The 13922-nt window shown below is 47.6% G+C and overlaps 1 protein-coding gene across 10 annotated transcripts in view; it reads left to right on the plus strand.

Annotated features, from left to right (window-relative positions):
- LOC143988215 (uncharacterized) overlaps positions 1 to 13922 on the plus strand; it is a 191110-nt gene that overhangs the window by 145528 nt on the left and 31660 nt on the right. For all 10 annotated transcript variants that reach the window (XM_077487602.1, XM_077487607.1, XM_077487608.1 and 7 more), the window contains one exon: positions 12631 to 12750. In XM_077487602.1, the coding sequence (XP_077343728.1) occupies positions 12631 to 12750 (120 nt within the window). The remainder of the gene's footprint in view (positions 1 to 12630; positions 12751 to 13922) is intronic.

A 13922-nucleotide genomic window follows, 5' to 3' on the forward strand; every position in this document is an offset into this window, starting at 1 on the left:
AGACACACTACATCATCACTCTTGCTAACCAGACCAGTGATCTCTGCTTCTGTACACAGTTTTTATGGAGAAAACGGTGGTCTGGCATGATTTGCACTTACACCGCAGTAAACCCTTCCAGGCCACAAGTGAACCGTGCCTAGGACTACCTCTTCCAAGTGTTCCTGGGCACGGTACACTTAACTAGTGATGGCCGAACGGTTCGCCCGGCGGTCGTTTCGCGGCGAATTTCCGACTTTCGCCGTCCGCGGGTTCGAACGCCTTTTTCCGTCGTTCGCCCCGGCGGACTTACGTGTTTAATGTATACAAGAACTTTAACCTTTCGTGACACGTTTATCATGTGTTACAGGACAACCAATTGAGACATGACAGCTCATGGACACTTGGACATTCCCCCTAACCTATAAATACACCCGATCCGGTGGCCATTTTACATTCTTTCTTCTGTCACTGTAGGGAAAGGATCCTGTGTGGAGTAGGGACAGAGAAAACGCTAGCTATTTGGTACACAAAAGTTCTTTTCAGGACTGGTATAGGTGTTAGGTCAGCAGCCTGAGTTTCTTTTGTCAGTTTAGATAAAGGGACAGAGCGCTGTATGCTGCTATTTTAGGGACAGCTCAGCCAGATTAGTCTTTCTTCATCATCATCATCATCATCATCATTAGCTGTTACTATCAGGTCCACAAAAGAGCTGTTCCAGCTAATCGTTCCAGCCTACTCTTTTTTGCCAATTTGTATAGGGACAGGCAGGAAGCAGTGTGTCAGGCAGTGAGGATAATTTTAAAGACTTGCTGTTACTATTAGTTCCACAAAGGTTCTTTTCAGGACTGGTATCAGTGGTACGGTAATAGGCTTGTACACGTATAATATTCTTTCTTCCAAATATAGAAAGAATATTATACTTGACTGCTGCCCTTCTGCTGCAGTCTGCTAATCATTCACAACTCACTTGTTCCACAAAGCTCTTTATCAGGACTGGTAACTTGGTCTGTCTAGGGTGCTACGGTACATAGGCTTGGGTGCGGTACAGTCTGCTGTTCTGTAAGGACCGCTATCGGTCCACAATACATAGGGTTGCCGTGCACTACTGCTGACCGCTGCCCTATACTGCAGCAGTCCTTCATTGGTATAGGGACTGACGTACAGTCTGCTAATCACTAACACACAACCTGCTTGGTCCACAAAAGTTCTTATAAGGACTGGTAACTTGGTATAGGGTGCTACGGTACATAGGCCTGAGTGCGTTACAGTCTGCTGTTCTGTAAGGACCGCTATCGGTCCACAATACATAGGGTTGCCGTGCACTACTGCTGACCGCTGCCCTATACTGCAGCAGTCCTTCAGCGGTATAGGGACTGACGCACAGTCTGCTAAACACTAACACACAACCTGCTTGGTCCACAAAAGTTTTTATAAGGACTGGTAACTTGGTATAGGGTGCTACGGTACATAGGCCTGAGTGCAGTACAGTCTGCTGTTCTGTAAGGACCGCTATCGGTCCACAATACATAGGGTTGCCGTGCACTACTGCTGACCGCTGCCCTATACTGCAGCAGTCCTTCATTGGTATAGGGACTGACGTACAGTCTGCTAATCACTAACACACAACCTGCTTGGTCCACAAAAGTTCTTATAAGGACTGGTAACTTGGTATAGGGTGCTACGGTACATAGGCCTGAGTGCGTTACAGTCTGCTGTTCTGTAAGGACCGCTATCGGTCCACAATACATAGGGTTGCCGTGCACTACTGCTGACCGCTGCCCTATACTGCAGCAGTCCTTCATTGGTATAGGGACTGACGTACAGTCTGCTAATCACTAACACACAACCTGCTTGTTCCACAAAAGTTCTTATAAGGACTGGTAACTTGGTATAGGGTGCTACGGTACATAGGCCTGAGTGCGTTACAGTCTGCTGTTCTGTAAGGACCGCTATCGGTCCACAATACATAGGGTTGCCGTGCACTACTGCTGACCGCTGCCCTATACTGCAGCAGTCCTTCATTGGTATAGGGACTGACGTACAGTCTGCTAATCACTAACACACAACCTGCTTGGTCCACAAAAGTTCTTATAAGGACTGGTAACTTGGTATAGGGTGCTACGGTACATAGGCCTGAGTGCGTTACAGTCTGCTGTTCTGTAAGGACCGCTATCGGTCCACAATACATAGGGTTGCCGTGCACTACTGCTGACCGCTGCCCTATACTGCAGCAGTCCTTCATTGGTATAGGGACTGACGTACAGTCTGCTAATCACTAACACACAACCTGCTTGTTCCACAAAAGTTCTTATAAGGACTGGTAACTTGGTATAGGGTGCTACGGTACATAGGCCTGAGTGCGTTACAGTCTGCTGTTCTGTAAGGACCGCTATCGGTCCACAATACATAGGGTTGCCGTGCACTACTGCTGACCGCTGCCCTATACTGCAGCAGTCCTTCATTGGTATAGGGACTGACGTACAGTCTGCTAATCACTAACACACAACCTGCTTGGTCCACAAAAGTTCTTATAAGGACTGGTAACTTGGTATAGGGTGCTACGGTACATAGGCCTGAGTGCGTTACAGTCTGCTGTTCTGTAAGGACCGCTATCGGTCCACAATACATAGGGTTGCCGTGCACTACTGCTGACCGCTGCCCTATACTGCAGCAGTCCTTCAGCGGTATAGGGACTGACGCACAGTCTGCTAAACACTAACACACAACCTGCTTGGTCCACAAAAGTTTTTATAAGGACTGGTAACTTGGTATAGGGTGCTACGGTACATAGGCCTGAGTGCGTTACAGTCTGCTGTTCTGTAAGGACCGCTATCAGTCCACAATACATAGGGTTGCCGTGCACTACTGCTGACCGCTGCCCTATACTGCAGCAGTCCTTCATTGGTATAGGGACTGACGTACAGTCTGCTAATCACTAACACACAACCTGCTTGGTCCACAAAAGTTCTTATAAGGACTGGTAACTTGGTATAGGGTGCTACGGTACATAGGCCTGAGTGCGTTACAGTCTGCTGTTCTGTAAGGACCGCTATCGGTCCACAATACATAGGGTTGCCGTGCACTACTGCTGACCGCTGCCCTATACTGCAGCAGTCCTTCAGCGGTATAGGGACTGACGCACAGTCTGCTAAACACTAACACACAACCTGCTTGGTCCACAAAAGTTTTTATAAGGACTGGTAACTTGGTATAGGGTGCTACGGTACATAGGCCTGAGTGCAGTACAGTCTGCTGTTCTGTAAGGACCGCTATCGGTCCACAATACATAGGGTTGCCGTGCACTACTGCTGACCGCTGCCCTATACTGCAGCAGTCCTTCATTGGTATAGGGACTGACGTACAGTCTGCTAATCACTAACACACAACCTGCTTGTTCCACAAAAGTTCTTATAAGGACTGGTAACTTGGTATAGGGTGCTACGGTACATAGGCTTGAGTGCGGTACAGTCTGCTGTTCTGTAAGGACCGCTATCGGTCCACAATAGATAGGGTTGACGTGCACCACTGCTGACCGCTGCCCTATACTGCAGCAGTCCTTCAGCGGTATAGGGACTGACGTACAGTCTGCTAAACACTAATACACAACCTGCTTGGTCCACAAAAGTTCTTATAAGGACTGGTAACTTGGTATAGGGTGCTACGGTACATAGGCTTGAGTGCGGTACAGTCTGCTGTTCTGTAAGGACCGCTATCGGTCCACAATAGATAGGGTTGACGTGCACCACTGCTGACCGCTGCCCTATACTGCAGCAGTCCTTCAGCGGTATAGGGACTGACGTACAGTCTGCTAAACACTAATACACAACCTGCTTGGTCCACAAAAGTTCTTATAAGGACTGGTAACTTGGTATAGGGTGCTACGGTACATAGGCTTGAGTGCGGTACAGTCTGCTGTTCTGTAAGGACCGCTATAGGTCCACAATAGATAGGGTTGACGTGCACCACTGCTGACCGCTCACCTATACTGCAGCAGTCCTTCAGCGGTATAGGGACTAAGAGTTTTGTCACAGGGTCATTTAAAAAATGACATGCAGAGGAAGAGGCAGGCCCTTCCGCAGGGGTGGTAGGGGTAGGGCAGGAGCAACAGGCTTGAGCCAAAGTGGGAAGTTGCAGAAGGTGCGTTCAATTACTTTAAAGGATGCACCAGACTTGGTTGAGTGGCTCGCTCAGCCTTACTCTTCTGCACCCTCCTCATCCTCTCGATCTGCACCCTCTTCTTCACTCTCTGCTATGTGCACCCCCAAAGACACTACCACCAACAACACGACCACCACCACCACCACCACATACCTTCCGCTTGAGTCACTGGAATTATTTTCCGATCCATATCAAGAGGACATTTCTGATGCGCAGCCACTCTTGGTATTGGATCAGGAAGAGGAGGTAGCAACAAGCGCTACTCAGCAGTCTGACGCCAGTACCCAGATCAGCCCAAGGAGGAGGTTGGTCCCCGGTGTTGCTGCCTACTCTACTTATAGCGGTGGGGAAGGTGACGTTGATGATGACGTGTCTAGTGATGTCACGTGGGTGCCCACAAGAGAGGAAGAGGAGGGGAGTTCAGAGGGAGATATGGACCAGCAGATAGGGAGGAGAAGCAGCAATGACTTACATTGCACAGCAGGGACAAAGCAGACTGCAAATGTATCAGGAGCGAGTCATCGACCATGTACGGTCACATCTGGCGCTCCCAGGACACCGGCACATGGCTCCGCAGTGTGGGCTTTTTTTAACGTGTCCGCTGCTGACAATAGCGTTGCCATCTGCAATCTTTGCAGTCAACGCGTTAGTCGCGGTAAGCCCAATACTCACCTAGGGACGACCGCCTTAAGAAGGCACATGAGCAGCCATCACCGAGCCCAGTGGGAGCAACGGAACACACAAAGCCACACTGCAGGCTCTCACCGTCCAGCCTCGTCTTCTACTTCTCCTTCTCCTCTCTCCTCACAATTGTCCTCCACTCCACCTTCCATCACGCCAAGCTCACATTTTTCTGCAAAAAGGCAGGCTTCCGTGGGCCTAATGTTTGAGCGTAAAAAAATGATGACGCCGGATAACCCTCTTGCCCAACGGTTGGCGGCTGGCTTGTCAGAACTCATAGCCCGCCAACTACTGCCATATAAACTGGTGGACTCGGAGGCCTTTCGCAAATTTGTGGCCATTGGAACACCACAATGGAAGGTCCCAGGAAGGAAGTATTTCTCAGAGAAGGGCATCCCAGAGCTATATGGCCATGTTCAGCGGCAAGTGAATGTATCTCTGGCACACAGTGTCGGTGCCAAGATACATCTGACCACAGACACGTGGTCTAGCAAACACGGGCAGGGAAGGTATATCAGTTTTACTGCCCACTGGGTGAACCTTCTGACGGCCGTCAAGCATGTAACCCGTGGCACCCGTGTAGATTTGGTTTTACCGCCACGGATTGCATGCAGGCCTGACTCTTCTTCTCCTCCTCCTACTCCATCCTCCTCCCTCTCCTCCTCAGCTGCCTCCTCCTTTTCCGCTGCTAGCGTCTCTTCCACTGCACCGCCCAAGCTCCCCAGAACCTATTCCACATGCCAGGTGAGACGTTGCCATGCCGTGCTGCGTCTGTTGTGCCTGGAAGCAAAGAGCCACACTGGCCCGGCACTCCTTTCAGCTTTGCGTTCACAGGCAGATGAGTGGCTAACACCGCTCAATTTGACAGTTGGTAAAGTGGTGTGTGACAACGGTGCCAATCTGCTTAGCGCATTGAAACAGGGCAAAATCACGCACGTGCCGTGCATGGCACACGTCTTAAACTTGGTCGTGCAGCGATTCCTTGTCAAATACCCTGGGGTCCAGGACATCTTGCGGCAGGCAAGGAAAATCTCGGCCCATTTCAGAAGATCTTACACGGCCATGGCTCGCCTTGCTGACATTCAGCGGCGACACCATCTGCCGGTCAGACGTCTTATTTGCGATTGCCCGACGCGATGGAACTCAACCTTCTATATGCTTGATAGGCTGCTCCAGCAGAAACGTGCAGTTAACGTCTACCTGTATGAACTCTGCGAAAGAAACGGTTCTGGGGAGCTGGGTTTTTTTTCACCGCGCCAGTGGCTGCTCATGCGCGACACATGCAGACTTCTGCGGCCATTTGAGGAGATCACCAAACTGGTCAGTCGCAGCCATGGCGCCATCAGTGACATGGTACCTTATGCCTTCTTTCTGGAGCGTGCATTGCGTCGTGTCATTGATCAGGCTGTGGAGGAGCAGGAGCGGGAAGATGAGGAAGTCGCAATGCTGGATGAATTCCCAGGGGGGGCTACTCTATCTGAGACAAGTCAACAACAGGAGTCTGATGAGGAGTCAGAGGAGGATGGTGCCGGGGCGGATGAGCAGGAGCAAGAAGAGCATGCTTTAAACCTTTCTGGGATCCCTGTTGTGCGAGGATGGGGAGAGGAGAATGAAGAGGACGACATTATCCTGGATGATGAGCAGGAGCCAGGCCACCACACCGCTTCCACTTTAGTGCAAATGGGGGCCTTCATGCTCCAGTGTTTTAATAGGGACCCCCGTATAAAAAGCATGAGGGTCAAGGACCAGTACTGGGTGGCAACGTACTTAGACCCCCGGTACAAACACAAAATGGCGGAAATGTTACCGCCGTCGCAGAGGGCTGTCAGAATGCAGCACTTCCAGGCCTTGCTTCGAGAAATGCTGCATTCTGCTTTTGCGTGCGCTGGCAGAGGAGCAATTCCCACTCCCAGAGAAGGATTTGCGGGTACCAATCCAACAGCGCCTGCAAGAAGAGGCCGGTTTGAAGATGTGTTGGTGACTTCGGATATGAGGTCATTCTTTCAGCCGACCCATCGACAGGTGTCATCCGGATCCAGCATCAGGGAACGCCTAGACCGTCAGGTGTCCGACTACATTGGGTTAACGGCCGATGTGGACGCTCTGAGGAGTGATGAACCCCTAGACTACTGGGTGGGCAGGCTTGACCTCTGGCCAGAGCTTGCCCAATTTGCAATCGAACTGTTGGCTTGCCCCTCATCCAGTGTCCTGTCCGAAAGGACGTTCAGCGCAGCAGGGGGGATTGTGACCGATAAGCGTACTCGCCTAGCTCACCACAGTGTTAACTACCTCACATTTCTAAAAATGAATGAGGCATGGATCTCGGAGGAATTCAACACATGTGATCAGTAGACCATGTATATGTCTATAAACAATTTTTGGAATCAAGCACACAGACCTTCTTAATTCATTTGGCTCACTTCCCTGACCCAAAAAAGCACACCGTACTATATGCCCCTACCCTCCTCTTTGAAGAGGTTGAGCGGTGTCATATTTCTACTGGGGCTGCTTATTATGAGGGGTTCCCACCATCCCTGTGCTGTGCTGACTTCCTCCTGGGTGTTCTTATTATGAGGGGCTCCCACCATCCCTGTGCTGTGCTGACTTCCTCCTGGGGGTTCTTATTATGAGGGGATCACACCATCCCTGTGCTGTGCTGACTTCCTCCTGGGGCTGCTTACGGTGCTGCTGTCAGCGCTGTATGTCACGGAGCTGCTGTCAGCGCTGTATGTCACGGAGCTGCTGTCAGCGCTGTATGTCACGGAGCTGCTGTCAGCGCTGTATGTCACGGAGCTGCTGTCAGCGCTGTATGTCACGGAGCTGCTGTCAGCGCTGTATGTCACGGAGCTGCTGTCAGCGCTGTATGTCACGGAGCTGCTGTCAGCGCTGTATGTCACGGAGCTGCTGTCAGCGCTGTATGTCACGGAGCTGCTGTCAGCGCTGTATGTCACGGAGCTGCTGTCAGCGCTGTATGTCACGGTGCTGCTGTCAGCGCTGTATGTCACGGAGCTGCTGTCAGCGCTGTATGTCACGGAGCTGCTGTCAGCGCTGTATGTCACGGAGCTGCTGTCAGCGCTGTATGTCACGGAGCTGCTGTCAGCGCTGTATGTCACGGAGCTGCTGTCAGCGCTGTATGTCACGGTGCTGCTGTCAGCGCTGTATGTCACGGAGCTGCTGTCAGCGCTGTATGTCACGGAGCTGCTGTCAGCGCTGTATGTCACGGAGCTGCTGTCAGCGCTGTATGTCACGGAGCTGCTGTCAGCGCTGTATGTCACGGAGCTGCTGTCAGCGCTGTATGTCACGGAGCTGCTGTCAGCGCTGTATGTCACGGTGCTGATGTCAGTGCTCTGTATTACGGTGCTGCTGTCAGTGCTCTGTATCTCCTGCACCCTCTTGTTTGCCTACCCTGGTCCCTGACCTTCCCTCTCCTCCATTGCCTTCATTAGCTCCATAGTCCTGAATTGTCAGAACAATTTCCCAAATAAAAAAAAAATGCTTGTAGTTATCGATCCCAAATTCACCTCATACATGTATTATGCTATTGTCCAGGTGGTGGGACTACGTGCTACCCCCTAATAATTACCCCGTGGCCGCAAATTCGACCTAAAGGTTTGCGAAATTCGCCTCCCATTGAAGTCAATGGAGCCCGCGGCGAACGGTCGTTTTCGCGAACGTTTGTGTCCGTTCGCGTTTCGCGTTCGCGAAACGTCCCGTCGGAAGTTCGTCCATCACTACACTTAACCGATCCTGGGTGTGGTTCAGAGCACTCACACTTCACAAACAAACTGGCCAAAGGGGCTGAACCATACATGGGACCAGTTCAAAGTGCCAGTGTGAATGCACCCTTAAAGGGTTTTTTAAATTTTTATGAAGTAAATGGAAAAATGTACTTGTTCCCACCAGCCTTACACATATATGCGGACATTCTGCAAGTGGGCTTTAACCGCATGCCGACCAGCCGCTGCATTTATACTGCGGCAACATGGCTTGGCTGCGCGAATGGTATGTCGGTACCATAGATGCCCACTAGGGGGCACACCCCCTGTTCACCCACGGAGCCGATGCTAGAGCCCAGCGGTCATCATGACCTTGATCGCTCGGGGCACACTGAGAACTGAGAACCGTCTCTCTGAGGGGAGAACAGACAGATCGTCTGGTCATACAGTGTATGACCAGACGATCTGTTATCTCCTCTGCACAGCCCCTCCCCTCTTCAGTTAGAACATGTACTAGGACACACTTAACCCCTTCACTGTCCCCTAGTGGTTAACCCCTTCACTGCCAGTGACATTTTCACAGTAATCAATGCAATTTTATAGCATCGATCCCTGTAAAAATGCCAGTGGTCCCAAAAATGTGTCAAAATTGACTGACCTGTCCGACATAATGCTGCAGTCCTTATAAAAATCACAGATCGCCACCATTACTAGTAAAAAAAAATTAATAAGAAAGCCATAAAACAAGGATATGCAATTAGCGGACCTCCAGCTGTTGCAGAACTACAATTCCCATGAGGCATAGCAAGACTCAACAGCCGCAAGTGTGACACCCAGAGGCAGAGGCATGATGGGACTTGTAGTTTTGCAACAGCTGGAGGTCTGCTAATTGCATATCCCTGGCATAAAACTATTGTGCAAACCAATCAATATATGCTAATTGCGTTTTTTTTTTTGTTTTGTTTTTACCAGAAATATGTAGAAGAATACATATTGGCCTAAACTGAGGAAAAAAAATGTTTTTTTAGATATTTATTGGGGATATTTATTATAGAAAAAAATTTAAAATATTGCTTATTTTCTAATTTGTCACTCTTTTTTTGTTTATAGTGTAAAAAATAAAAAACACGGAGGCGATAAAATGCCACCAAAAGAAAGCCCTATTTGTGGACATCAATTTTGTTTTGTTGCAATGTTGAACGGCCGGGCAATTGTCAATTAAATTGAGACAGTGCCAAATCACAAAAAGTGCTCTGGTCAGGAAGGGTGTAAAATCTTCCAGGGCTGAAGAGGTTTATCTTGAGTGGCTGCATATAAGTGACCAAAAGGAATGGCTTTCTGTGCTGTGTGCTCACTGCACGCTCCCAGCACTATAACTACAATGTCCTGGGAAGTTGCTGCATTTTTGTGATTGGGAACCTGCGATCATGTGACCAATGTAACAACCAATCACAGCAGTCACATTGGACCCCTGCTGCCTGCCGTTTAGATTCTTTTTTAAAGGGGTGGCGGCTGGAAGGGGCTAATGCTAAAAACAAGTAACTTTTCCCTGAATGCCCAACCTTCATTTGTTTTTCATGGCTGATCTTCAGTCTGGTGCTTTATTTTTCAACATTTGAATGAAAATTTTTTTATTTCCACCCTCTTTTTTATAAGGAGTGGATTTCTGCCAACAAAGATTATTTAAACCTTGTGCTAAAGTGGTCAAATGTCCCCTTCCCAGTGACTGACCACCCAGTCATCTACAATATATCATCCAGGGACTGGTTTCTCTATTATGGTTGAAAATAAATCACCAAATGGATGAACACAACCTTCTATAATAGCTTGTTTTGACACTGTGACTTTTAACGTGTGATAGTATGTTGCCATGATTCCTTAGGCTGTGTTTGCAATTGAAAGTGGTTTAAGTTGCCTAAAAAATTACAGAAATTAAGTGAGATTGAAGTGGAGTGCCCATTTACTCACCCACACACGTTCAATGAGTATAAATTCTTTAGCTTCCCTTCCTCTGCAGCTCATAGAAGCCACACCTATGCAACTGGGCGAATGTTTGTGTCATTTATCCAGTGATGTTGTTTTATTTTTTGTATAAATTGACCCCGTGAAGATTTCTGACATTGTTTCTGCATATTTCCATTTCTCTTCACAATTATTTAAGTGCTGCTAAAGTTCAGTGGCTTCACTAGGTTTGGTGTCACCTGGTGTGATAAAACATGGTGTCACCAATTTTTTCTCCAAATAACACTGCATATAACGGCAATAGCAGTGCCATTAACGACTATAAAGCAACTAGCCAATTTATATAACAATAAGATATGAAAAAAATAGAACTTCCCAGGAAATAACAACCCCCCAGGATCTGTGCCAATTTCTGCAATAACAATCCCCAGCATTACTGCCAGTTTCAGCAATAATAACTGCCAACATTGGTGTCAGTTTCTGCAATAATAACCGCCAGCATTGATGCCTGTTTCTGCAATGATCCCCAGCATTGGTGCCAGTTTCTGCAATGACAGCATTGGTGTCAGATTCCGCAATAATAACCGCCAGCATTGGTGCCAGTTTCTACAATGATTCCCAGCATTGGTGTCAGTTTCTACAATGATCCCCAGCATAGATGGTCAGTGGCATTATGCTATTTTAAAACCCTGGATCTAAATAACACGGACATTGGCCACGAATTCAGCTCAAGGAGTTAATTAACACTGCTATTGATCACTAATGCAGTGGTGGCCAGTGGCAGTGTTTATTAACCCTCTTGTGCTGTATTAGTGGTCAGTATCAGTGTTAAATAGACCTTTCTATTGCAGCATGAATGGGTTAATTAACACTGCCCCTGGCCACTACTGCATTAGAGATCAGTGGTAGTGTTTATTAATGCCTTGTGCTGAATTAATGGCCAATGTCAGTACATTAACCCCTTCATGCTGCATATTACTGGCTAATGGCAGTGTTAGTTAATTAACCCCCAATCACAAAACCCACCAGAGTTCCCAAGACATTAACCAGTCCAGTGCAATGGAAAAGAGTCACTGCAACATTACACAATCATTAAAATGATTTGTCGAGGGCAGTTCATTCCTCCTGACAGAGAAGTGTAATGGATGCCTACTAGTGCTGAGTGTAGGAGCGCAGGGATTGTTCCAGCACTCGGCACCCCGCAACAGTTCTGCAAGGGCACTGTGCAGCGTACGAAGGTCTGACTTCAGCAGTGACCTGTGGCTGTGTACCAATGTTCATCTGCCATGGGGCACAGTTTATCCGGCACTGCCCGCACTCATCTCTTCACGCCCCCCCCCCTGTCCTGGCCTTGGTGTCACCCCTCTGGCGGGTGTCACCTGGATACAGCCTGCACCCCCCCATAGCAACGCCACTGCTTAAGCTGGAACTAAAACATTTAGGTAACAAGGAAATCATTTTTAATATGAGCAGTGCTGTAAATAATCATGACATTGCAGAAATTGGTCAAAAGCACACTGGGATTTACTAAAAGACTAGAGCATGTTCACCTTCAAGGTGAATTTTCATACATGAGGGGGAGCAAAGTGAAAACTGACTTCACAAAAATCCCCAATCACAAACAAGGAAAATTAAGAATGTCACTCCATTTATTAATCTAAGTGAATCTTACAGATTTTTTTCACTTTTTCCCTGTGCATCACTGGGCATGTGCAAGGGCATTATCACTTTATTTCACCTTATTCACTAAGGTAGGATAAAATCTACTTTTCAAAGTGAAAAATAATTTTGAAATGAAACATGATGTAATGTTTTAGTAAATCCGGGTCATTGTCAGGTGCTGGACTACAATTTAGACATTCCCCGGTTCAATTAAAGACATTAAAAATGCAAAAACACAAACAGAGGCATTTTGTCACTAACCTTTTTATACAGTAGATGTGCACTGCAAAGGTGTAATTGAGCAATGTTTTATCATGGAGACAATGTATATGTTTTCCTTCACACAGGTACATAAAGTATAACATTACTGATGAGTGTGTAATTCCGCCCACCCACCCCCAGGACGAAAAAAAACTTTTACCATATAAACTGTATTTGTTTTTAATTGTAAATGTTTTTGTCTAACAAGGCAATGGATCCACATGCACGGATATTGATGAGTGCCAGGGCAACAATTCCTGTTCAGCAAATGCCACCTGTACTAACACCCCTGGCAGTTACAGCTGCTCCTGCAAAGCTGGATTCACAGGTAACTTAGATAAATCAGGTCTTATGTTGGTGTGAATGACCAGTGTTCAGAAAACAATATCAATTATGAATGTTTCATCATGGATTCATCTTGCTTGTATTATATACTTATTTATCATTTTACTTTAAATTTTATCCACTGTAAAAAAAAAAAAAACTATATAAAGACTCTTAGTTTGATTCAAAAGGTTAAAGTCAGGTAGATGGGAAGCTGGAAAAGCTAGAAGTAGGAAAATTAGGTTTTTAAATTGCTTTTTAATTTCTCTTAGGATGCGCTCACACCGGGAATGGTTTAGGTGAACCATACCAAGTTCACTTGTTCCCCATCCCTACTCCTCCACTTGTCTATACTCACACTAGACAAGTTGTCCTGGACACACTTATATCATCACTCCTGCTAACCAGACCAGTGATCCATGCTTCTGTATACAGATTTTATGGAGAGATATGTGGTCTGGCATGGGTTCTAAATACACTGTAGCAAACAGTTACAGACCACAAATGAACCGTGCTTGGAACCCCCTCCTCCAAGTAGTCCTGGACACGGTACACTTAACCGATCTTGGGTGCATGCTCTTCATCAGAGCTAGTTTGCACAATATAAATCTATCTTCAACTACCATTAGTTACATTCTATGTGTCCTAGCATGCATGAAAGTGGTTGTAAACTCACTTAGTAAAAAGCATACATGTGCCTTATATATACAAAAAAAGCCATTCTGTACCTTATTTATTAGTACCGCTCGGCGCTCACTTGACCAGCCGGCTCGCCTCTCTCCCGATTCTGACAGGTACAGCGGAAGGGGCAGAGATTCCCCCGCTGATGTTTGTTGAGAGTAGGAGATGAGAGAGCCGGCTGGTCACGTGAGCACCGCTATTAAATCAGGTATAGGACGGCTTTTTTTTTAATAAGGTGCATATACAGAACACTTAGTATTATGACATTTAGGGGATTGCATGATTTTTACAAAGTTATTACAGCAGCAGGGGGGGGTTGGGAGAGGGTTGGCAGGCTCTGACACAGAGCTGACAAGCGGGGGGGGGGGGGGGGGATATAGGACAGACGAAAGACAGGAAAGCTGCGGATGATGGATGCACGTAAACTGTCCACAGTGTCAGCCATGATAAACCGTGGTCAGTTTACGGGGGGGGGGGGAGGGTGTAGCCAGGCAG

This window comes from Lithobates pipiens, unplaced genomic scaffold (genome assembly GCF_037356315.1).
Source record: "Lithobates pipiens isolate NorthernLeopardFrog02 unplaced genomic scaffold, aLitPip1_a1.2 Scaffold_18, whole genome shotgun sequence".
Classification (NCBI taxonomy): domain Eukaryota; kingdom Metazoa; phylum Chordata; class Amphibia; order Anura; family Ranidae; genus Lithobates; species Lithobates pipiens.